At 35.6% G+C, this 27,872-nt stretch overlaps 1 protein-coding gene across 3 annotated transcripts in view; it reads right to left on the bottom strand.

The window, feature by feature from the left end:
* The window catches only part of Trs31 (trafficking protein particle complex subunit 31), a 331,260-nt gene that overhangs the window by 64,448 nt on the left and 238,940 nt on the right, over positions 1–27,872 (bottom strand). For all 3 annotated transcript variants that reach the window (XM_090408257.1, XM_090408259.1, XM_090408258.1), the window contains one exon: positions 21,517–21,643. In XM_090408257.1, coding sequence (XP_090264383.1) covers positions 21,517–21,643 — 127 coding nt within the window. The remainder of the gene's footprint in view (positions 1–21,516; positions 21,644–27,872) is intronic.

Raw genomic sequence — 27,872 nt, 5'->3', positions numbered from 1 at the left:
GCTAACAGATAAAAACTGATTTGCTCTGATAATGCTTTTCCTTCTAGCAAATGGTTACAATCGTCACTGATCAAACGTACTGAATCCCCCCCTCTTTCTCAACCACACCGGAAATCTGTCATCATCATTCCATAAATTTGTGACAGTTATGAGAAGTAGGCAAAAATCTTGAAAAAATACAATCTCACGATTACCTTCGGACAAAAACTTTCCACAATAGAAGTCTTTAGAAGAGCAGATAAAGGAGACTAACTACATGTTTGTCTGGTATTTACCAAATGTCCTGCAGCTGCATTCCATCTCTATGGCCAAGCAAGGAGGACACCAACACCAGAATCTTGAAACAAAAAAGCTACACCTAGTATTATTATTATGGTTTCTCAGAACTTGAAAATCACACTTTGGATACCTGTTACAGAATCTGCTGGGGTAAAAAAGAAACTTTGCTTTACAGACACAAAGAGAAGTACAAAAGACTGCCTTGAAAAACTATCCTAACTTCAAAAATTTGGAAGTATAAAACTGCACCTGTGAATACTCATCTTCAAATCATCAGCACAATAGCCAAGAATATCTTATTCAAATCCATCAAGTAGTCCAATTTATGACTTTAGACTTTACTTTATGTCTTCAGTTTAGTCTCACTAGTGTAGTGCCTGGAATGTTTCTACCTGTGTATCATCCCCAATGTCAATTTGACTTTGGTAAAATACATGAAATAATTATTTTAAATAATATCTATGTTGTCATCTCTTTCCTAAAAATACTATTATGAGTAACAATCAACATATAAGCTTCAACTAAATGTGTTCACTGATGTATAATTAGTTTGTGTAATTTCCCATGAACAGCTGAAAATTTATTCCATGAAATTCTGAAGAAAAACTTGCAAAAAAATGCTTACTTTTTTTCCCTACCCAGATTGTCAAGTTGTATACTTCTGCTCACAGTATGTATTTTTGTCAGCAAAGGCCATGGTATATTGCAGAGTGATTCTGATAGGTTATACAATATATAAATTCCTGAATTCTGGTCACATGACACATCCTAGGTCTCCATGTTTTTTTTTTAAATTATATTGTGTAGAGAAACATGTCTTCAGAAACAATACCTCTGAAATTTGCTAACAAAGCTAGTATTCACTGCTCACTGTATTTTTTAATGTGTGGTTCCCCACCCATGGAAAGTTATTATAAACCTGCAGTTTATGGTACTTGTCCATTAACCAACAGGCTAGACACACAATTATGGACAATAACAAGCAAGTTAATGGTAAACAGTCATAACTAGGTGCACTGGAAATCACAATACTTCAGGCATATTTTATTAGATAGCTAGCTAATTTTTTTTTTTTTAAATATTTTTAATGCATGATATTTTCTATTGCAATGTTTCATGAACAGGACCTACATCCAATCAGATACTTACCTCAAAAATTACACCCACTATCACTAACTGACTAACTCTGTCACCAAAATAAGACTGGTAAAACAAACTATCAAGAAGAATGAAATCACGAAATTAATGAAAATAGAGAAATAACCACAATCATCACCAGACTAAGGATGGAACATTTTAAAGGCATGAAAATTCAGCCAGACGGTAGTAGGAGCTATGAAACATGCAAGAACTGTCCAGGAGTTGAACTAAGCTGTCCATATTTATTCTTGTCCAGCAAATGATACTGCTCTACAGAAAATTGACAATAACCCTAGACAAAAGGTCTACTCCATCAAAGTTCAACAGATTGCCAAAGCAGTTCTACAGATCCATGGTCATATCTAGAAGCTCTTCAATGGACTCAACAACAATCTACATCCAATCAAAGATAGCAGCTTGGAGACTTGCATATAAAACAGAATGAACAAAATTAGTAATAAATTATTTATGGTAATATTTCATTAGCCTTGATGACTAATGTCAGCAGAGCACTAATACAAAGAAACAATTTAAAGATACTAAAATGCCACCTGACATATACTTCAGAGATAGACAGAGACTCTTTCTTATTAAAATATTGTTGATGAAGGAATGCTTCACACTGTTTAAACACTTTCATATTCAAAAGAAATGTTTTAGTTGCACCAAATTGCATGATCTGTAGATAAGACATGATTAACTAAACCAGATTTTCCATACTGAAGTAGTCAAATGTGTTCTTTCATTTCAAGCTTGTCCATAACAGTTTAGGTTGCATGAAAAAAAGGAATTTTATAATGTGGAAGAAATTGATTATTTTATTTCTTCTAACATAGTTAAGAAATGGATTATTTTATTTCTTCTAACATAGTTAAGAAATGGATTATTTTATTTCTTCTAACATAGTTAAGAAATGGATTATTTTATTTCTTCTAACATAGTTTAACACAGCTGAATCTACTATTTGTGAAAATCACTCTAAAATTCTTGTGTGAAGCTTTAAGCTACTGCTTGTCAGGCATTAAAAGACAAATAACTTTATTTAGCTTTTAATCATAAAGGAACCAAAATGGAGAAATCCTTTTGATTTCTGCATTTTGGTTCCTTTAAGTTCAACAGTATATTAATTTTGTCATACACTGCTTTCATGTACTTGTAAATCTTTTGTAATTTAAGTTTTTCATTTGGTTTACTTAATCACTACTGTACCCTTAAACATTTCTTTGGATAACTTCTCTTTCTGTCTGCAGAGATTCCTTCTGTTGGGAAAGCAATGAAGCCTCATGTTAGACTTCTTGTAAACAAATAACAACTGTTTATTTTTCAACATAGTTCCAACCCATGGAAAGTTATTAGAAACCTATAGTACATTTTATATCATAGGTGGGTTAAGGATTTCCTTCTATTCCTATCAATTATAGCTTAGTATGACCCATTTCTTCACTCTTAAGGCAAATTCAGCATTTTAATAGGTTGAAGATTTGTGGGTTACAGAAATTGGCTGACAGGTAGAAAAGGGATGATATGATTGAGACATACAAATTACTGAAGAGTTTTTACAAGATTAATACAGAGGAAATTTTTCAGAACAGGTCTGGTGGTGGGAGAGCTAGGAACTATCCTTGAAAACTGAGCAAGAGTGTGGTTAACAAAAGGGTGTAAGAAATAGATGTTTTTTTGCTTGGAGAGTGGTGAATGAATGGAATAAGTTGCCAGAGTCTGCTGTGGTGCCATGATTGTGAATGAATTCAAAGCAGAGTATGACAGATACTGCACAAATGTTGGATAGTGCTTGACATGATGTTTAGGCCTCTCTCTCTCAGTGAGTCTAAGGACTCCATGGAGCTGCCCATAATAATAATAATAACCATCATATTGTTGATTAAAAAAAATCAGTTTCTTTTAAAAAAAAAACTTGAGTACATTTTATGATTACAAAAATTTCGGTGAGTGTTCTGACCATTAGCAAAATAAAGATTAAAAAAATAAGAGAATAATAATTAAGAAATGCATACCACTTTTCAAAGAACAATACAAAATTTAAAATTAATACATTAACTATGTTTATCAAGCTTCCAGATAAAGTCCAAACCTGACATGAAGAAAAAAAAAAAAGATTTTCATAATGCTAGAGCAATTAAACCTGTACAAACTTCCAGAAGTACATAAAAATGTGCCACTACAAACTAACCAAATATCAGCCTATTGCACACTCTTTTAAATTTTACAAGCAATTCCCCCTCCACACACACACAAAATGTGCAGCTTTCAAAAACAAGACTTCTTGTATTTAATCCTTAAGAGTACCTATGACATAAAAATCAACATGATCATTTTGTCATTTTTCCTATGACAAAGGAAAAACACACAATAAACAGAGTATAAACTTTAATGAAATAGCTCAAATATTTCATACTGAAATTAACAGTATTATCAGCATATAGAACAACAAGCAATTCAAAGAAACAGTTCAAGGTAAATACAACAATCAGTTTACCATTGCCGCATGCTAGAGAAATAATATAAGCATACATTATTTCTGATATTTGCATAAGACAAGAATCACCTCTCCCAAACTTCAAGGGGAGAGAGTGACAATGAGAGAGTGAATATTCCAATTCAGATTTGGCTGGTGTAAAAAAGGCTTCACATCCCTCTCTGACGAAGATGAGCTTTACGCTGCTAACCCTTTCATCAACCAGTTGCATTTCTGCTACATGGATTAGATGGATTTTTGTTTCCAGTTTGTCTGAAGTAAGTTAGTATATAGGAGCAAGGGATACTACACACACCAGGATGATCGAAATGATGGAAAGGATCTTTTGGTCAGCGGATAAGGGCGATTAATTTTGGGGTGGGTGGGATGGGACTGCATAGAGAATTATGCTGAAAGGAAAATCCACTGGTTAAAAAACATCCCAGATGTGATCATTTTCAGTGGAGAGGTTAGTTGTTGTGAGAGCAGATGTTACATTTTCATGGTACAGTTTAAAATATAAAAATATGGACCTAAACTCAACCTTTGCAAACCCACAATATGATTACACTATGTTGATGTTTTCTATATAGTCAAATGGCCAGAATATGTTTGGAAATGTTTTAGCACACCTCAACAGTCAACAACAATAAATGTCTGTCCTTTCTTGACACACTTTTCACCCGACTACCCGACAGATCCTTATCCTTTTTCTGTCTACAGAAAATCTACTCACACTGGAAGGTACTTCCATTATCTATTACATCACAATTCCTCTCAACAGTGTGGTGTTATGTTTAGTTAGAACTAATTGCTGTGATCACACCAGCTTCTGCAATGAAATTGATCACTAAGAACTTGGGCAATGGTAAGTAAATTTGCTGACACCTATACAACATTGGCCTCCTTAATTTTGGGAAAAACTGCTTGGAACAACTGGTTTAATTAAATTATTTTAATTAACAGAGAAGAAGTTGTGTTACTACATTATTTGTGTTTAACAAATGACAGACATCAGAATAAGGGACTGTCATTACATCAGATGCTGAAAATAATCGAACAACTGGATGGTCAGCTATCATGTAATCCAATGTAATACATAATATTTTCAAAATGAAGAACTTAAAAATACATCCAATTGGCAATGAACCTTATTTAAAAGACTAATAACTTTAGTTATTAGTTGGGCATATTTAAGTTACTTGACTTCCTATAAACCTGTCTTTAACTGAAGCTTCCAAATGGGTAATCTTACTCATGAAGAAAGCCAGCTAACTCGCCTTTAATTTGAAAAGCTCTTATAAATGTACTTTATATCATAGATGAGATCTGAACCCAAGTGTTTCAAACCAAAGGGACATTTTATTGCTACCAAACTGTGTTACAGAGGAATCAAGGATAATAAATATCCTTTATTATTTTATATTACATAGGGAAACAACATTTGCTCACTGAAGAGTAAAAGTTCTGAACATGAAAGATTCCAAAAATACAAACCTATAACATGGATTACCTTAGCAATAAATATTTGCATATTTGCTTTGTATTAGTACATCTGATTAAGAGTTTCACTGGTTAGCTGCTGTTTTGAAATGTTGATTCTCTTAGAGAGCATCATTCATGCCAAATTATGTATTTCTTTTTATGACCTCTTGATTGATACATGCAAAGCAGACTTAATAAAAGGGCTAAAACACTAACTTGGCAATGAAACCTTATTATAGGTAAAAAACTTCCATTATTCTTCAATGAATATTTCATATTTAGGGAGAGGACATTAAATTCAGTCAAATCCATGTAGGCCAGTAACACAAAGATAATTTTCCTTGGGAGGAGGTGATCCCATCCACACTTTTTAAATTACAATAAAAATATGGAAATTTAACACGTCAGGTCAGGGCAGTAAATCCAACTATCTGGTGAAGCAAGTGAAATTACTGGCAATATCGTTTTTGAGTGTGTCTTCGAATGTGCCAATTTTCATAATGGTTTCTTTGATTGTAACTAATCCTGTATTGAAAAAGGGGAGGGGAGGGATGGTGAAAAGGAATGTTCTTTTCAGAATATATTAAAAAACAATAATAAAAAAGAATGATATATTTGATTATTAGTTACTATACTTGATTTACTAAAAGATGAAAAGAATAGCGAATATAAAGAAGAAAAAGAATAGGCATGAATAAAAATACTTTCAATACTGTAAAATGGATTATAAATAATTTATATCTGTGATATAAATGATATGTGTGCTTGTGTTATAAGTATCTGGGGGTGCAGTGAAGAATATGTGATCCTATAAACTCTAGATTTTCATATTTGCATTTATGATGGGCATAATTTAAAAAAACAAAAAATACTTATGAATAGATGGAAAGGAATTTAGCTGAGAAATATATAAATCACTAACATCACTAACAGACACTATACTGCAGATGCAAGAAAAACAAGTTGTTTTATTTGTATCAATGAATAAGATACAGAGACATTTACAGTCTGTGTAATATATTTGCTAACAAATAGTGCAATTAGAGACAATGGGATAAAAACGGCATTACCTAATGAAACATGTCACCTGCCATAGAAACTATGCTACATAGACTCAAGCGAAACCATTCATTGTAACAACAAACACTGCATCTAAGTGATGTTGAAAGTTTTTTTGCTTGGTTAAACTATAAATTAAAGATGACAAGAAATTATATTTGGGGTGATAAAGGATCAAAGCTGTATATCTGAGAGGAGGCTTCCTCATAACTTTTAAAGGAACGCAAAGAATCGACCAGGGCTTTTGGACATTAGATCAAAATTAGATCCTCACCTTCTCGTGGTGCACCCTATTAGGTATCTACCTGGATACTGAACAAACGAGGATGGGCTGGCAATTTGGAATTTAGTTGACCAAATTGTATTCTTATTGCCTTAAACCATAAATAAAATGATGGTACAACATAAAATGATGGCTGGGGTGTTGCCCGGTTAAACAAAGCACACATTGTTTTCACCAGGGAACCAGGACAAACATCAAAAAGTCAGCTACTGGAACAAATCCTAAAACACACTCCAACTCAACATCGCCAGAGTTCAAGATTGGTACTATCAACATAAGAAGCATCAATGGCAAAGAAATGGAGCTGGCTTAGGAACGATAAATACTAGATCGACATAATAGGGGTGACTGAAACAAAAAAGACAAAAACTGGCGAAATCTTTCTAAACAATAAATACAAAATGTTATATTCAGGCAATAACAATCAGGGAAAAGAAGGAGTAGCTATAGTATTCGACATTAAATACAAGGCTAATCTTCTTGAATGGCAGGCAATATCAAGTAGAGTGATATGGGAATGAGGAACTGGATATTGAGACTTATTCGTGCCTATGGTCCCATAGAAGGTTCTACTAAGGTAGAAGTGGAGGAATTTTTTTGAGGCTTTAGAGAAAACAACTGGCACAATGAAAAAGGAAAAGTTGGTCCTTGTTGGAGATCTAAATAGCAGAGTAGGAAATGATTGTCAAACATACAGAAATGTTTTGAGAAAATTGTGAGAAAAGAGCAAAGCTAATAATAATGGTGAATACCTGTTGAATTTCTGCTCAGGACATCGACTGGTTATTACTAACACAATGTTACAACATAAAAATGTGCATATCATATGGAGAGAAGAGACAAGGAATAAGAAAAGTCTCACTGACTATGTTATTGTTGATAGGGATGCTTTCTCACTGATGCAGGACACTGGAGTGTACAGAGGATTTGAAATTGGAAGTGATCACCATTTAGTCTTGAGAAGGATAAAATTGAATTTCATATTAAAAAGAAGAACATGTAAGAAAGTTTTAAAGCAAATAAAAGCTGAGCAGCTCTCAGATATGAACTGTAGACTAAAATACACAAACACTATTCAAGAAAAAATGAAAGAGTTTGAGAACAGGAACCAAACCTTGGAGGTTCAGTGGCAAATCCTGAAGAAAACATTGATTTAGCCAGAGAGGCATGTGGTGAGGTTGTCTGCGAGGACAAAAAAATCAGAACTCCATGGTGGACACAGAAAGTTAAAGAGGCAGTGAAGGAAAAGAAAGCATATCGAAAGTTCCTGACAAATAAGTCAGCTTGTGCTCTTAGAGAATACAGAGACAAATGTAAGAAAACTAAAACACTGTGTAAAACTCGATAAACAAATTATGAGAAGAATTTGGCAAAAACATAGAAAATATATATATATCAGGAAGGTGCAAAATATTCTGGAAGCTGTTGAAAAAGCTTAGAAATGGAGGAAAGAGTGGTGTAAAAGGAATTAGAGATGATAAAGGTAACATTAAAACTGCAGAAAAAGATATCCTTGATGTAAATGAAACAAGCAGGGACAACACAGTGGTAAAAATCACTCAAGAGGCATGCAATCAGGGATACATATCCATACTTAAAGTAGAAAAAGCCATAAAATTCTGAAATGTGGAAAAGCAGCAGGAGATGATATTTTGACCAGAAATACTCTCAAGTATGGAGGTATAAAAGTCCTGGAGTGGTTGCACTGCATAGTTCAGAAGGCTTGGACAGAGGAACGAATTACAGATGATTCGAGTAGAGCTCTCATATGCAAAATGGGAAATAAAACTGAATGTGAGAATTACAGCGGTATTTCTCAACTGAGTGTTCCTGGTAAGATATGTGCAAGTATACTTGAGAAACGGTTGAGAAGGATTCTGGAAGGGAAGGTTGGTGAAGAACAAGCTGGATTTAGGCCAAATAGATTATGTCAGAATCAGATTTTCACTTTACAACAAATAGATGAGAAATCATGGGAATATAACAAAGATCTGTATTTAAGTTTTGTAGATCTGGAAAAGGCATATGACAAGGTGCCAAGGGAAAAGCTATTCAAAATGTTACAGTTATATGGTATCAAGGGGACATTATCAAACAATACCTAGTCTTTATCTGAGTTGTAAGTCAGCAATTAGAATTGAAATAAGTACAGGAAGATAGTTGAATGTTAAATCTGGTGTCAGACAATGATGTACATTATCTCCTCTGTTATTATCTACATGCATCACATTATGAAGGAAAGCAGTATTAAACCCGATATCAAAATTGGAGATGTTAATCTCAGCTCTTTACTTTATGCAGATGATATTATACTTTTAAATAAATACAGTACAAGTCTGCAAGATTCCCTGACTAAATTGAATAACTGTTATAATAAATTTGGTACGAAGGTCAGCAATAACAAGACAAAGACAATGAAAATAAGCAGAAACATTGAAAATATCAACTGCATCATGAATAGAGAACCTATAGAACAAGCAAAACATTTCAGCTACACAGGCACAATTTTTAGTGAAGATAGTAAATTAAATATGGAAATAGAATACAGAATCAAAACAAAGCTGGTATAGCAGAAAGTCAACTGAATAAATTTATATGCAATAAGAGAGAAATTAGTGAAAATACTAAATTAGCTGTATACAAGACAGCTAATATTAGATTAGCTGTATACAATTGTTCAAACCAATTTCAACTTAAGGATCTGAGAGGTGGGTTAGAAATAAAACACTTAAAAATAAAATGAAAGGCTAGAAACCATAAATATGACAGTCCTGAGAAAGAATTAGGGGTATGAACAGATAACATCAATGGTAATATCATATTAAAAACTAGAATATTAGAAAAGAACTTGACATTGTTAGCATTCCTGAATGCTAACAATGTCAAACATACCACCTGAGACCTAATCTCAGGTGGTATGGTCACTTAAATGGAATGGGAAAGGAAAGATTAGCAAAACAAGTGTTCTCTGCAAGGTTGGCAGGAAAAAGACCCAGAGGAAGACCAACATATAGATGGGTTGATACAGTAAAAAGTACCTTAGAAGACAGAAATATAAGATCTGAGAATGTTGGAGTCTTGACTGATAACAGACTGATTTGGAGAAAATTGTTGATAGGAAGTTAGTAATAATGTAAGTTCTTCATGTAGTACTATCATATCCTGTATAACCCCTTGATTGTACATGTCAGGAATTTGATGATGATGATGGTTTTTATTCAGTGATCCCTGAATGGATGACCATGACTGATTCCTTTAGAAGTCTGGAATAAAAATTTCCTTCTAAATAAGGCATAGTTGAAATGTTCCTATCAACAGCATAATAAGAGATAAGTATGGTTGGCCAAATCAGATTGTTTTTTTCTTTTATGCTTGGCATCTGCAATGTGTTCCTTCTTTCTGAACTGAAATCCACAGTTTTTCTGTTCTATGTAGGCTAAACCATAATAGCATATAATTCTATATACCTTTGTGTATTTGTAGAAGGGCATGCTATTTTTAGGATCTGCATGAGGATGCAAATAGTTACAATCGGTTTAAAAGTCTGTTGTGATTCTTGATCTCAACACAGTATTCCTATTTACTCATGTTCCCATTGATGATGTGTTAAACCTTATTGGAGACTTTTTTTTTTTTTTTTTTTTTTTTTTTTTTTTACGCCAGACATCACAAGCTTATTTGAACACTATGATCTAATTTTTGGACCGCAGACAGTGGTCTTGCTGTGGGCAGCTCCATCCTTCCTCAACAGACTTAATGGAAAACTTAGAGAAGACTTTCTGAGTGGATATGAGCCTAAAATCAGGGGTTCAGTAGAGATATATTGATGATGTTTTTATTTCTGGATGCAAAAAGGTAAGGTGAAAGAATTGATTGTCTTGGTTGACACAAATGATTTGAGAAACAGGAAGAATTCTATGAGGGATGTAAAAGGGTTGTTAGAAGAGGCAAAACTGAAGAGTGAGAAGGTGAATTTTGTAAGTCTCCTGCCATGCTATGATAGAGGCAAACTGAGGAAGAGGGCATTGGTAGCTAATGAATCAATACGTAGGTTGTTCAGAAGGAATGATATAGGATTTGTGGATCTGTGGTCTGTGTTTCACAGAAAGAAAGATTTGTACAATGCTGATGGACTGCATCTAAATGGTTTTGGTGTTGTGTCTAGAGAGAGAGAGAGCTTTGTTCATCGAGCATGCTGAATCACAGAAAAACCTAAGCAATCAGGGTAGAAGCAGGTTAGTTTGTATGAAGGCACCCATAAGGCAAGTGAATGTGATAATGACCAAGTGCAGAATCTAGTCTCTTAAGCCAAAATATTGAATAGGACAGTGGAGCAGGAAGTAAAGGTGGGAGGGAGGCCTAAAGGGATGTTGCAGTTTCTATATACTAATGCCAGAATTATCAGGAACAAGAGGGAGGAGTTTTTGGTTTGGTTAGTGCAAACCTGGCAAAAGTTACAGGCATTAGCGAGAATTAGCTAACAACAGATGATGTAGTTACAGGGATTGAATGTGAAGGGTTTAGTATTTTCAGAGAAGATAGAGAACATGGGTGAGATTAAGGCCAGTAAGACAAAATATACAGTTGGTTGTTGCTATAAGCCAGGAAGTTCCATGGATGATCTGGAAGACATGCATCAGCAAATTAGTACAAGTACAGGTAAAGTAATTATTATAGGGGACTTTCACCTATGGGGATATAGACTGGAAGGAAGAAAGGTCACATGGCAGGAAGGAAACGGAATTTATACAAATCTTATTCTTCTTTTCAGCCATTTTCTGTCCACTGTTGGACGAAGGCCTCCTCCAGTTCTTTCCACCTTTCTCTGTTCTTGGCAATGGTTGACCAATTTTCCGCAACAAAATTTGACAATTCATCACACCACCTTCTTTTAGGATGTCCTAGGCCTCATTTCTCTTCTTTTGGAATCTAGTTTGTTTCAAGTTTCTAGTTTGGAATCTAGTTTGGTGGTCCATCGCTCATCTTCTCTTCTGAATAGATGTCCAGCCCATTTCCATTTTAGTCACTTATGGTGAAGAATGATGTCAGTGATATGAGTGGCTTCTTATCTTTTAATGCAATGCTTAGCATCAACCCTCCATTTTTCTTTGAGATAATTACTTGAAGCAGCATGGGATGGAGGGGATTAGGGATGTGAGAGTATTTGATCCGGTCACAGAATAAGAAGAGCTATCCATAACCAAGGTGGCCATATTGCCTCTGAAATGATGGAAGTAACCATGCGGTCTTGACTTGGGAGACTGTAAAACATGAGGAATATTATGTAAAGGTTTATGTGTGGAACTACAAGGCAGATGATTATGACAAGCTTAGGAAGAAGCTTAAATCTGTATCATGGCATAAAACACTGCAGGGCAAGGATGTTAGTAGTGCATGAGATATAGTTAAGGGTCATCTAGAGGAATCAGTATTAAATTGTATACCTAAGCAGGAGGAGGGTTAATCAGGTAGGAGTTATATGGATGCGGAGTATCGTTAAGCATGAGCTGCAGAAGAAAATGCTGTGGAGGGTATATAAAGAGAAAGATTACCAGCAAAATCATGAACAAGGCTAAGGCAAGAAAAGTGACCAGCTTAGCAAGGAAGGAAAAATTATATTACGAGAAGAATCTAGCCAAGCAGGGCAAAGGAAATCCCAAAGAGTTCTTTCATTACATGGAAAGCAAGAGGAAGAATGACTATGGGAGATTAACCTTAATGAGTGATGATGCTCGGGAGGAGACAGAAGCAAACAAAATAGTTGAGAGATCACTTTGCAAGGGTATAACATTCTAGTGAGGTTACTGCTTTAATATGTGACATATTAAAGCAGTAATATATGTGACATATATTACTGCTTCATATGTGACAGACACTAATGTAGAAACAGAGGTGTATGAATTGGAGGTTCTTAGGATATTGCAGAATCTCAGTGCAAATACAGCTGTGAGATTAGATGGGATATCAGGTAGGGTTTTACAAGAATGTTCAAGGGAACTGGCAATGCCTTTGACTAAGTCTCGGCTCTGGTAGAGTTCCAAGGGAGCAGAAAGGGGTAAAATAATTACCTTGCATAAGGGAGGTTCTAAGGTTGCAATGGCAAATTATAGACCAATCAATATCTCAGGTGTATTGGTAAAAGTACGAAAAATTGAAAATAGAGTAACAGCTTAGTTGGATAAAGGAAATGACTGCCCAATGATTTTGCAAAGGCATTTGACAGAATACCACATAGAACTCTTATGCAAATTAGAACAAATGGGGATGGATATGACACTGGTTAATTGGATAAGAGGGTGGCTGCCTGGACAGATATCAAAAAGTGGTATATGGAGGGACAGAATCAAGGCAAAAAACTTGACCAGCAGAGTGCTGGAAGGTTCAGTACTGGAACCATTGCTATTTAATTTGTACAAAAATGATATAGGAAATAACCTGAAAGGAAATATTCAGGTTATTGTTCGCTGATCATGCGAAATTAGGTAGAGTAATAGTTAATCAAGGCGTTGTAGAGAGCTTGCAGGACGATTTAAATAGGCTGTCAGTATGGGCAAAAGATAATAGTTGTCAGTTTAATATGGAGAAATGTCAAGTTATGCATTTTGGGACAAATAGATTACAAGCCATGTAGCACTGTAATGCAGAAAATAGATGAAGCTAGAAATTTAGGGGTGGTGGTGGTAGATAGAGTTACAGTTTAAAAGACATATTGCTAAGATTGCCCATAAGATTACTTGGCTATTGAAGAGCATATTAACATGTAGAGATAAGGAAGTTATTCCTCTTTATAAGGACTTGATATGCCCAAATCTGAATTACTGTGCTCAAGTCTCATCCTCTGAGTTTCTTGGGGGTGAGGAAGCAGTGGAGAGGGTTCAGAGACAAGTGATCAAAGTGGTGAGTGGCCTGTAAAATGTTTCCTATGAGGACAGTTTGAAGGTGTGTGGATTGCAGAAGTTGGTTGATAGGAGAAAAAGAGGGGATATGATAGAAACATTTAAGTTTCATAAAGGGTTTTTATAGGATTAATGCAGGGGAAATGTTTCAGCACCTGGCTGAGATTCAACACCTTTATTCAACATCCAGGGATGACCCCTGGATGTTGAATAAAGGTAGGGTTAGTAGGGGTGTGAGGACTGGATTTTTTGCTTAGAGAGTTGTGAATGAGTGGTATTGGTTGCTAGAATCAGTTGTGAGTGCTTTGTATGGGGAGGAGAGGTATGACTGATTTGTATGGATAGTGTGTATACTCCTAAATAAATCCAATACACTAATCTGCAGGATTCCCTGACTATAATGAATAACTGCTGTAATATAGTTGGTAAGAAAATCAGCAATAAAAGACAATAGAAACATTTGAAAACATTAACTGCATCTTAATGGAGAACTTATAGAACTAGAAAAATCTTTCAGCTATTTAGGCACAATTTGTAGTGAAGATGGCAAATTAAATTTGGAAATAAACAGAATTAGCAATGCTGATATATAGGAAGTCCTATCTAGGTGATGCACCCTCTAAGGGCATGTAGGAGACCTAGGATGTAAATTGGGATCTCCATCCAGGTGAAATCCATTTTACCATACCAGTGAAAATTTTTTTCTGATTGCACACAAAAGCTTGCAGTGGGCCAAATATATTGAAAACTAAGAAAGGAGAGATCTAAGATGAGACATTATGTACTTTCATTCTGCGATTTTTAGTCCATACATTCCACACTTCTGACCTCATATTTTAAATTATGCTTAGTTATGGAATATCATAGAAAATGCTGTGCATACAAAAGCTTGTGTAGCACTGGACCAAATATATTTAAAACTAGGAAAGGAGAGGACTATGACGAGCCATTATGCACTTTTATTCTGCAACTTTTAGTCAATACAGTGCACATTTCTGACCTAATATTTAAAATTATATTTAGTTATGGCTTATCACAGTAAATGTCACCAACCACAAATATGAGTTGGGATTTACAGAAGTACAGTAGGTCCCCCCATATCCACGAGGTTTGGTTCCATTGTCTTCCGTGGATAGTGGCGAACCACTAGTGAGACCCAGATTTTTGCACATATATAACAAAGTTAAAGCAGGAAATTATTAGTAAATTGACTTAGTCTCATGTGCTAGGACTGTAGGGTTCTTTAGTGAATATGTTATGTAGTTAATATATAATGTATACACTAAATTGTATGGCTAAATAAATAATAATAAAAAGGGTTTTTTTTTTTTTTTATTAAATGAGGTAATTTCTAGACTACCCCTTCACCCGTACTATCCAGGGATGCTATCTACCACATTTGGGAACACATTCCATTGCTCCTCGATAATAATATTACATATTTATTTAAAATTATCATGAAACAATTTTTACGTCTTTAGAATCTACGAGAAGCAATGAAATGTGTGTCGAAATGCAGTAGAAAGCACCCCTTGGTAGTACAGGTGAAGTGGCAAAACAAAAAAATTGCCTCATTCAATAAAACTTCATCTTTAGACAATAAAATTTAACCCACATAATAATTATGTAGAATGAAATGAGAAAATATGCTAATAAAAATGTAATTGTTAATAAAATCTAAACATTTTTATTCTTATTAGGAGGAATGAACATATTTATTCATCTTTCGAATCTTTGGCAGTTGGCTGCTTGCTTGCCTACTGAGCAAATGAGGTGGACGGCTAAGGATCATCAATAGTAGAAGCTTTGTCGACTTTTTTTTAAAAACATTGTTATGGGAAGCTGCCATTTTTGTCTCATCAACTCAGTAAACAGGTTCTGCAAAGGTTCCAAAATTTCTGTTATTGTGCGAGTAATTTTTATGCTGTGCTCCATCATCGAATCATAATCCGTTATCTGTTCCTTTAATGTTTGAGCCGTTCGAAATATCGTGGCAAATTTTTCGAGTGTCCACGCTGGTGGTTCTTGTTCACTTTCATCCTCATCATCATCATCTTCTTCTGTAAATGATTTGGCAAGCCCTTTCAACTCCTCGTTAGTGAGCACCTCACAATGTCCATCTATGTAATCATTCAATCCTTCTTCTGTCATATCATCAACTCCCTCTCCATCTATTTTCCATACTGTGTTAATTATCGTTGTTATCTGTGAGTTAATATCAGGGGCATCTTGGGAATTATGAACGGCATCACTCCACAAATTCTTTCAGCATGCAATTACCGTTTCTAGTTTCAATTCGTCCATTGCTCCCTTGATGAATAGAATTGCATCTGCAATTGTGAATGATTTCCAGCATTCCATGACTCCAACATCAGCAAAATTCTCAACATTGCACGAATCATATCGAAAACCTGCAGAACATATGAGGCTTTGAAGCATCTAATGACACCTTAATCAAGTGGCTGAAGCAATGAGGTTGTATTAGGTGGGAAGAAAACCACTTGAATATTTTCATCTTCTGTGACTAGTGACTTAGGGTGCCCTGGAGCATTGCCTATTATCAATAAAACTTTAAATGGTAATCCTTCCCTCTCTAAGTATTTTTTCACCTCTGGAATAAAACACCGATGGAACCATTCCGTAAATAACACGACTGTGACCCACACTTTCGGATTTGATTGCCAAAAAACAGGCAGACAACTTTTGTTTTTAAGGGATGTGGATTCTGTGCTCGGTAAACAAGCAGGTTTAATTATATGACCAGCTGCGTTGCCACAAAGTAACAGAGTCAATCTGTCCTTAAATGCTTTAAAGCCTGGTGCTTGCTTCACAGTTTTATGGATGTAGGGCCGTTGGGGCATTTTCTTCCAAATGAGGCCGGTTTCATCACAGTTAAAAACTTGTTTAGAATGATAACTTTTTTATGCAATAATTTTTTTAAAATTCTGCTAGGAACAATGCAGCAGCTTTCTCATCAGCCGATGCAGATTCTCCCATAATTTTTATGTTTTTTATATTAAACTTAGTTTTGAATCTATGCAACCAGCCCTTGCTTGCTATAAATGACTTTTCTTCCTCTTCTGTTTTGTCTTGCAGCTGCATATCTTCATATAGGATCAATGCTTTATGTCGTAATGTGTTACAGTCAATAGGAATCCTTTTTCTTGTCATGTCCTCCACCCACAAATTCAAAGTTTCCTCTACCATGAGTAATGCTTTATCACACACTGTACCTGTAACTTTTGCAGATTTGGGTGCAATGGAGAGACTAATAGGAATTTTTTCTTTGTTCTTCGACACTTCATGTATCGAAGATTCGTTTTTTATTATAGATCTTGGCAATGGTTGCAAATGACTTTTTTTCTACTTCAATCATATTGATAATCTTTGATTTTTCAATAATACTGAGCACTTCATGGCTTCTCTTAGGGTTTGAAGCCATTTTTAAATTTTTCACAATTTATTTGCTTGAATTTAAATGCAATTTTTAATTGCAATAACAGACAATTGACTGCTTTCTTCGACAATTCAAGTAAAATTAAACATGAATAAATACGCACGTTTAAGTCCAAGCGTGTTTTGACAAGTTTTCAGCCTGCACATATAATGCATGTTTCAACTGGAGCGGTGCTTGACCGTTTTGAAAAAGCACTCAAGCGTGCTTTTTTTCAAACTACAGATAAGTGAAACTGCAGATACGGGGGGGGGGGGGGGCTACTGCACTACATTTAACAGCTTGATTATAATTTCAAAATTCTTTATGAAAAACCCAGATATAGCAAAAATTGTACTAACCAAGAGAGTAAGAGATTGGTAGATTGGTTTGGTCAAATATGAATTGCACTAACTGTGGCCACTATGCATGTCAAATGTACATTTCCTGTTTGTATTTTGCAAAAGGATAGTTTCTCCCTTCAGGGAGACCTTATCTTCCCTAATACTATCTGATTCACTTTCAAGATGAAATGCCATTATAGATGTTTCTTGCATTCTACACTTCTCCAAGGCTTTCCAACCAAAGGGTATGTTTCATTATACTGAATGTACTATGAAGATGCAACACTGGGAGAATATACAAAAAATTAATATAGCTGGAAAGATTATATGTAATTCTAACAGACTTCATTCAGTTGAAAACCTGTGCAACAGGAAGGGAATAGTCAAATTCATTGAATATCAAATCAGTCATTTTAAGACCATAGCAATAAGGTCTGACTATGCATTTTTTTTTTTCTAATCAGAACAAATATACATATGTCTTAAAGGAAGAAAAAATTAAAGTTTGAAAACAAGAACCAAATACTTAGGATACTTGGTGGTAAAACATTCAGCCAAGAAGGCAGGTGGTGAATTTCTCTACAAGGATTTAATGAGAGGGAAGGGAAAATCAGAACTTCATGGTGGTACCCAACTATAAAAATGTAAATAAAACTAAATGTGAAAATTGCATAGGAATTTCCCTATTAAGTGTAGTTAAGATTTATACAAGCATACTTGAGAAGAGGCTGAAAAAACACAGAAAAACTAGGCTGAAAAACAAACTGGTTTCAGGCTAAATGGAGGTTGTCAAGATCAAATTTTTCCAAAGATCTACAAAACTTAAACACAGATCCACGTGCTTAAGTTTTGTAGATCTCGTAAACATGTATTATTTGTCAAGAGAAACCTTATGCAAAACCTTACAATTATATGGTGTGAATAGGGAATTAGAGTAATTATAGTTTATTTAAATTATAAGTCAGCAGCTGTAGCTGTTAGAGCTGAAAAAGTACTGGAAAATGATTTGATGTAAAGTAAGGTGAAGACCAGGGTGAGTACAATATATTTACTATTATACATAAAATAATCCAGAAGAAAAGTGGTATTAAATCTGATCAACATTCAACTCAGCTTTATACTTTATCCAGATGTAATGTCCCCCCCCCCCATCTGCGGGTTTGCTTTCCATGGTCGACCTTAGTCCGAAAATATTAAATGAAAAATTCCAGAAATAAACAATTCATAAGTTTTAAATTTTGTGCTGATCTGAGTAGTGTGATGAGATTTCACGCCATCCCGCCCGGGATGAGAATCATCCCTATGTCCAGTGTATCCATGCTGTACTGTATATGCAACCTACCTGTTAGTCACTTTTGGTCAAAATTGGAAGGAATTGAATACGCCTAAACTTTCAAAAGTTGCATATCATGTAATTTCTTGTCTTTTATTTATAACTGCACAACCAAAGAAAATTGGGGTTCATCAGTACATTTTGAATTATTCCATTTTGAAAGTTGGACTCTTTTCCTTCCAATGGTCATTTTGTTAACATGGGAGTTTACGGGAGACCACAGCAGATTTTTATTAAGGTATATTGCTATACAATATTGTTCTATTTTATTATTAGTTGTTGTTAATGTTTTACGGTGCCTAATTTATAAATTAAACTTTCTCATAGGTATGTATGTATAGGGAAAAACATAGTATATATATATATAGGGTTCCTTACTATCTGTTGTGTCAGACAACCACCGTGGGTCTTGAAATGAATCTCCAGCAGAGGGGGGAGGGGTAAAGTAGTAATACAGTTACTACTTTTTAAGTAGTAACTGTATTACTACTTAAAAAGTCCAGTACAAGTCTTCGGAACTTTTTAGCTAAATTGAATAACTTCTATAATACATTTCATGAAAATTAGCAATAAAAAGATTACTATGAAAATAAGCAAGAACAGGAAAAACATTAATTGCATTCTGAATGGAGAGCCTACAGAATAAATAAAATACTTCAGCTATATAAGTACAATTTTTAGTGAAGATAGCAAATTAAATCCAGAGTGAGAGAGAGAGAATAGAACAAACAAAGGAAGTGTAGTGGAGAGCTAAACTGATAAATTAAATGGAATAAGAGAAAATCAGACAAAAGAATATGTACAACTGTAAGCCATAATACAATGTAGACAGGATTAACTGTGCTATCCAAGCATGTCTGCACAGAAGCCAAATTTCTTGATTGCGACAGGCCATTGCACCTACTAATTGCACATGGAAAAATAAGAAAGGGGAGAAAAAAAAAATTAACCAAACACTATAAGAGAAAATCAGACAAAAGAATATGTACAACTGTAAGCCATAATACAATGTAGACAGGATTAACTGTGCTATATCCAAGCATGTCTGCACAGAAGCCAAATTTCTTGATTGCGACAGGCCATTGCACCTACTAATTGCACATGGAAAAATAAGGGGAGAAAAAAAAAATTAACCAAACACTATAAACTAGGAGCATAAAATCAGACAGGAGAAAATAGGAGAAAATCAGACAAAAGAATATGTACAACTGTAAGCCATAATACAATGTAGACAGGATTAACTGTGCTATCCAAGCATGTCTGCACAGAAGCCAAATTTCTTGATTGCGACAGGCCATTGCACCTACTAATTGCACATGGAAAAATAAGAAAGGGGAGAAAAAAAAAAATTAACCAAACACTATAAACTAGGAGCATAAAAGACAGCATTTAAAGCAATTTTAACTTATGAATCTAGAGCACTAGACTGAAAATAAGTTATCAAGGAGACCTGAGCTGTGAGAATTAGAAAATAGAAGAGATGGCATTCACAGCAGAATCATATGAAAAATAAAGCTGTTAGAAAGGAACTTGGTATTTTAATGCTATACAGCTCTGCTTTATTTCCGAACAATTTTACTTTTGACATTTAAATCTTGATTCAAGATGAGATTTATCTTCTTAGGATAACTGCCCTCAAATTTCTCTTAACATAAACATTTTACAAACACTGCCTCCTCTGCATCCAAAAACTTAGGTTCTTCCTTTCACTCAAAGCATTACTTTAACTCCAAACAGCTCATAGCCCTACACAAATTACAAATCCACACGACCATTGAATACTGCTCTCACATCTGGGATGGTTCCCCTCAGAACTCCCTAAAAAACACAGGATTATAGGACAGTTACGGACTGATTAACGATCTCTCACTAATACACCATACTCACATTCACAGAAGCATTCAGTTTCCACTGCTTGCATCTTCTATAAATACTTCTACAGTCACAATTTATCAGAATTGATACCAATAATTCCCTCAATCTCAGTCAAATGCATGCAATAGCAAAGCAACTCTCTTTCACACAGTTCAATTCTAAACCTGCAAAACAAATTTCTCTTCCACTCTATTAAACATCTCCACTGCTACCCTCTGAAACAATCTCCCACTATATATGTTTTCCAAGGAACACAATCCATAGTTCTTCAAATCACATGTGAACAAAGTTCTTGCCGATTAACAGTACTATGCATTATAGGTTGTCCAGTCTCATAGATGGGTTCTCCATAAAAAAAAACTTAGTCATGAAAAGATTTATTTTTTGCAAACTACAACAATCAGACTGTGAGGCTCATGTAAGTGATATTTAATAAGTTTGTCCATCTCAAATTTTTAAAATACTGTCGCACACAAAGGAGAAAATAAGTATTTGTATGTTAAATTTATCATATGTTTTGACATATTTTGTCCTCCCTTATATAAGTCCTAAAGATGCCCAAATAAATGTCAAATGTAAAAACTTACATTAAGATGTCACCTCCCCCTCCCTTTACATATTGAAAAAAGATTTCTGTAAATTTCCAAACAATACATTTATCTGTTTTCACCTTCCTTCAAATGCTGAGCTGGCCTAATACACTGGGTCCTATCCCTTCCATAATAATTAAGCTGGCATTTATATAACAACAGTCGAGTAAAATACTATCTGTTACCTTCAAATATAATATCTCAAGAAAACATATCTTAATCTTTTTTTGTAGTTTAACAACATAAATCAGCCAAGACACAAATAACACTAATCCTTTTAGTTATTTTATACATATACAAATACTTAAATTATTTGAACATACCTTCCAAACAGTTGATTTGATGAAAACCAGCATATGTATCAGTTTGATTTCTCTTTTATAATTTTTTTCTCGTATAAAGATCAAATCAACAATCCTCTGGCCAACATGGTACCCAAGATCAGCTAATCTAAAAAAAAAAAAAAAAAAAAAAAAATCATATTCTTGGATGATCACATCCATTTTCAAGTTACTTTCATGAAAATGGCTTGTAATTTTTTTTCTGCAAATATTATATTAATGAAAGAAATATCTTTATATCATCTTCGATTTACATTAAATATAGTGGTATAAAAATTTTTGAAGTTACTTGATAAAAATGAAAATACATGTTCAAAGGTTCATATGTTAGCCTTGCATTTGTGGACTTAATCTACAAAAACCTGAAATACAGTACAACTAAATATATAAATTATAAAGGAATTTAGATACTGAGTTAGGGAAAATTTACACGAGCATACCTGACAAGGAAGTACTGCATTATCTGCACTCAAAATTGCATTATCTGCATTTGAAAATATTGAAGAAATCCATTAATATCTGCATTACATAGAAATACAAGGGGGTCTGACGGCCTAACAATGAAAAAAACAAATTTATAATTTCAAAAATTATTTTTATTTTTCAGCATAATCTCTGCTAAGATTAATACATATTTTCCAGAGATGCTCCAGCGCCATTATCCCCCTCCCTGTAGTGGTTCTCAGTAAGATCTGCAAAATAACACTCTACAGCTCAGTCACCTCTTGATTCAAAGAAAAACACTGATCAGCAAGGAAGAGTTTTAGTTTGGGGAAGAGATGGAAGTCAGAGGCAGCCAAATCTGGGATGTTCTGGAATAGGATGGATGTTCCAACAATTCATAGTACAGATCCCTTAATTTTCCCATAGCCAAAACACTTTTGTGAGCAGGTGCATTGTCCTGATGAAAGATGATTTTTTTCTTATGCAACCAGGTGGTCTTTTCTCACGAATTTTTTCGTCTAGTCTGGTTAAAAGATTGGAATAATATTCCTCGTTTATTGTTTTACCCTTTTCAAGATAATTAATAAACAAAATGCCTTTAGCATCCCAAAACACCAATGCCATGACCTTTCCTACTGATGGAACCGACTTTGTCTTCTTTGGAGCCGCACAACCAGCTTCTGTCCACTGTTTTGACTGCTGTTTGGATTATGGTGTGTAATGGTGAATCCAAGTCTCGTCCATAGTAATAAATCAATGAACAAAATCAATTTTATTCTTGTTAAAACGTTCCAAGCACTGCTGAGCTTGCTGACAGCTGAACAGATTTTCTGCTGTGAACAAGCTCAGCACCCATCTTGCCAAAACTTTTTCTATGTAATTATTATTATTATTATTATTACTACGGGCTACTCCAGGGAGTCCTTAGACTCATCGAGGGAGGCCCTAAACATCATGTTCACACAACTCAACATTCTCACAGTATCTATCATACCTTGCCTTGAACTCGCTCACTGTCATAGCACCCACAACAGACTCTGGCAGCTTATTCCACTCATTTACCACTCTAAAAGTAAAGAACCCAGCTCTAACACCTTTGCTAACCACGCTCTTGCCCAGCTTCCATGGGTGTCCCCTACTTCTCCCACCACCAGTCCTGATCTCAAAAATATCCTCTGAATTAATCCTATAGAATCCTTTTAGCAATTTGAATGTCTCAATCATATCTCCCCTTTTCCGCCAATCAACTAGTTTCTGCAACCCACAAATCTTCAACCTGTTCTCATATGGTTCATTCCATAGACCTGCTATCATCTTAGTCACTCGCCTCTGGATCCTCTCCACCTCCTCCCCATCAAGAAGGAACCGAGGTGACCAAATCTGGGTACAGTAGTCGAGATGAGGTCTTATCAGGGCTCGGTACAGAGGTACAATAACTTGCTTGACTCTGCTCGTCAAGGTATTTTTCAACAACCATGTGAGTTGATGAGCTGATTTAGCTACTTTCGCAATGTGCCCCCTAAACTTCATCTCCCTATCCACCAACACTCCCAAGTCCCTGGCCTCATCAATCTCTTGGAGTACAGTTCTACCAATGTGGTATACTGCTGCTAATCTTTTCACTCCGAAATGCATAACCTTACATTTTGTCACATTAAATTGACATCCATTCTCCTTAGTCCAGAACTCCAATCTATCTAAGTCATCTTGCAAGACTTTGACATCTTCTGCGTTCACTATCGCCCTACCCAACTTTGCATCATCAGCGAACAAATGAACTGTCCCACTTAGACCCTTCCCTATATCGTTAATGAACAGATTAAACAGCAGTGGTCCAAGAACAGAACCCTGTGGCACACCACTAGTCACAGGCCGTCTTTTGGACTCTACTCCTGAATAAACTATTCTTTGATATCTCTCCATCAACCACCCAGCTGTCCATCTCACCAACCCTATATCCATTCCCATATGTTGTAGTTTACGGATTAGAATTCCATGTGGTATCCTGTCAAACGCCTTTGTCAGGTCCAGCAGTATCACTGTAAACCCATTTCCCTTATCCAGTTCAGCCGTCACCTTGTTATAAAACTTGAGCAAGTTACTGAGGCATGATCTACCCTTCACAAAGCCATGCTGTCCTCTGTACAGTATCTCATTTTCATCAATCCATTCCTGTATTTTTCCCTCGACTACTTTCTCCAAGACCTTGACAACGACTCCTGATATGCTGATTGGTCGGTAATTTGCAACCATAGTCTTGGATCCTCCTTTATGCAGTGAAACTATTTTCCCCTCTTTCCACGCCTTCGGGACTAAGCCAGACCCGAGACTCAGATTAAACAACATGGTCAAGGGCACTGATAATTCCTTAGCCGCTTCATGCAAGACCCGTGCCGGCATACCATCCAATCCCACAGATGTATTCACATTAAGGTTCTGTAATAGACTATTCACCTCCACTTCATTCATCACAATTCCCGTATAAACTAATGGTTCCTTCATTTTTTCAACGTCACCACCTGGATGATATACTTTTGCAAAGTGCGCGCTCAGTAACTCCACTATATCGACTGGTTCAGTGAACTCTTTACCATCGTCATTAATTAAAATCATTTTGCCATGTACAGTTTTTTTCTTGCTTGCAGCATATTGAAAGAACTGTTTGGGATTCTCTTTTGCTTGCATAGCTAGTTTCCTTTCATAATCGGCTTTTGCTGTTTTTACCACACTCATTACCCTCCTGGCCTGCACTTTATACCGTTCGTGTGCCTGCAGTTCACCCCTTTCTTTAAATTCCCTCCATAGTTGTTTCTTTTTTTGCAGCTCAAGCTTAATGGTGTTATTCATCCATTTAACCCCTACTTGTTTCACTATTCAGACCTTAGGTATACAATCAGCCATAACCTCCTGTAAATGCTCTTTGACCACTTCCCATGCTCTATCGACGTCCAGCCCTTGCAGTTGTACATGCCATGGCACTGATCCAAGCAATCTCCTAAGCTTGTCATACTTGCCAGCACGGTAATTCCACATATACCCTGTCTTAATCACAAATTGCACACCTTTAGCCACCTCCCAGGTCAAGACCTTATGATCACTCTCACCAATAGGTGGCAACATGGTCATATTCATTACAGTCAAATTTTGAGATGCAATTACCAGGTCAAGCACTCTCACACCCCTAGTATTTTCAATTACATGCTGTTTCAGATAGTTATCTCTTAATAATTGAATAAAATCCATTTCCTTCCTCACATGTGTCCTCTCCTCCTTCCAATCAATGTTACCATAGTTGAAATCCCCCATATTAATTACCCTCCTTCCACTCATTTCATCAATTTGTTTATGCATACCATCTCCACCATCACCTGGTCTATAGCAGCACCCAACTGTATATTTTATTCTGCCAGTGTCAATCTCACACCAAATAGCCTCAAATGAGCTCCTTTCACTATCCTGCAATACTTCAATTCTCCTTGGCTGCAGTTCATCAGCTATCATCAATAACACCCCTCCCCCCATTTTATTCTCTCTGTCCCTCCTAGACATACTATAACCTACACATTCTATCCCACTAACTATATCATCTTCCGTCAGCCATGTTTCACTAATGCCAATAACCTGTGGCCAGGAAGAGCCAATCAAGGCCAAAAATTCTTCCTTCTTGTTCCTAATACTCCTGGCATTAGTATACATGAATTGCAGTGATCCCTTTGTCCCACCCCTATCTTGATGCGTTATTCTAAATTTCCCATTCCCATTTTTTGTCCTTAGTACTGGCTCAGGTACATTATATACATTTTTACACTCAACTGTCTCACTGATGTCTGGATATCCACTCCCCCCCCACCCTCCTTGGTAGTTCTAGTTTCCCTGGTTCTGCACATCCATTTTCACTTCATTCAGCAACACTTTTTCCAGTCTCTGCACACCAAGTCCATTCAAATGCAGGCCATCCATCTTGTATAAGTCCTTTCGCCCATCAAACTCATTCCACATGTCCACGAATTCCACACCACACCATCCGCATAACCTGCGCATAATGTCATTTGCGATTATGGCCCTCCTAAACTCCTCTCTGTCATACCGCGGTAACAGACTCACCATTCTAACTCTGTCACTCTTTTCTTTCGCTACCTTTAACAATACTTTCAAGTCCTCTCTCATAAAAAATTTATCACCTTTCAATTCATTCGTACCCGCCACAATTATTAATTCTTTCACCCTCTGTTTTTGCACTCTAATACTCTCACTTACATCCTTAAATTTCGCACCCGGTAAGTACGATTTAGTTACACTCCCATCTATTACTCCTCTTAATTGCAAAGCTTTTTCACAAAGCTTTGCAATTCTTCATGCAAAATATACACTAGTGGCCAAAATTGTGGAAACCTTTTGGAAAAAGTGTATTTCTGAGGTTTGATGGCTCATAACACCATTTTTTTTTTGGAATAATACCATAAAATTATATATCAATGGAAAGATAATTTAATCAAGAATGTAATGCAATAACTTTTATGAAGGATTTTTTATTAGAACAGCAGTTATAAAGAAGAAAAGTGAAACACAGAAAAAATGACATATACAAAAATTCTCACAATGTGAGTTAATACTTAGTTGGGTAACCTTTAGCATTAATTACGGCCTTACAAACCCTTCCCATGGAATGAACCAAGTTTTTTTGCAGCTGTTATAATGTGAAACCAAGATGAATTATTGCTTCTATTAATTGGGTTTTATTGGTGGGTTGCTTCTGACTAACAAGTTTCTTTAGTCAGCTCCATAGATTTTCGATTGGATTAAGGTCTGGGCTATTCCCAGGCCATTCCAGCAGAGGAATATGATTATCTTGAAACCACTTTTTGCACACAGCAGCAACATGATATGGAGCTGAATCCTGTTGAAATATAAATGCTTCATTATCTTGGAAAAGATCACATGCGGAAGGCTTCAGTTTGGGCTTGAGTATTTCATTTATGTATTTTGGGGCATTTATATTCCCATTAATCACGCAAATTCTGCCCGCACCTTTTGATGTCATACAACCCCAGATCATAACACTAAGTGGGTGTTTCACGGTAATGTAATGCAATCAGGATGCAAATCTTCTCCGATTCTTCTCCTTACATATTTTATGCCATCACTACCCAACAGGGAGATTTTGGTCTCATCACTCCAAATAACACTGTCCCACTGTTCCGCTGACCAGTTAACATGGGTTTTAGCCCAGTTTAATCTTTTCAACCTTTGTTTGAGAGATAAAAATGGCTTTTTTTCATGGAATTCTAGCATTTAGACCAAATTCCTGCAGTCTGCGCCAAACAGTCCTTGCACTCAACTTCACTTGTATTGCACCATTTCATCTTGTATACACTCAGATGATTTTCTTCTGTCACGTAGGCACAGTCTCTCAATTCTTCTATCATCACTTGCTGTTGTGCACCTTTTCCTGCCTGAAAAAAAAAAAAAAAAACCCAACTTGATGCCAATCACATAACACACTGACAAACGTCCTCCTCTCAGCTCCAATACATGACATCATTAGCTGAATCCTACTGTGACCTTATTGGCTCATTGCCAAAACAAGATGACACCTGATTGGCTCTCTAAACACTCATGCTCATTGGCTACATTCAAATAAAGGAAAGCTACTTCATATCAACCTAAGCAAGTTGTGCTTCTTTTTTCTGGTTATATGGCTATAACTTTTCATAGAATACATAAAACTGAACAAACTTTGTTGCATCACATTCTTGATTATATTATCTTTTCACTGATATATAATTTTATGGTATTACACCAAAAAAAGTGGTGTTATGAGCCATCAAACCTCAAAAATACACTTTTTCCAAAAGGTTTCCACAATTTTAGCCACTAGTGTATCCTACATGTTA

This window comes from Typopeltis vanoorti, chromosome 18 (genome assembly GCF_054136105.1).
Source record: "Typopeltis vanoorti isolate ZY-2024b chromosome 18, IOZ_Tvanoo_1.0, whole genome shotgun sequence".
NCBI lineage: Eukaryota > Metazoa > Arthropoda > Arachnida > Uropygi > Thelyphonidae > Typopeltis > Typopeltis vanoorti.
The sequence above is the reverse complement of the archived record's forward strand: the minus strand, read 5'-3'. Positions and strand labels throughout refer to the sequence as shown.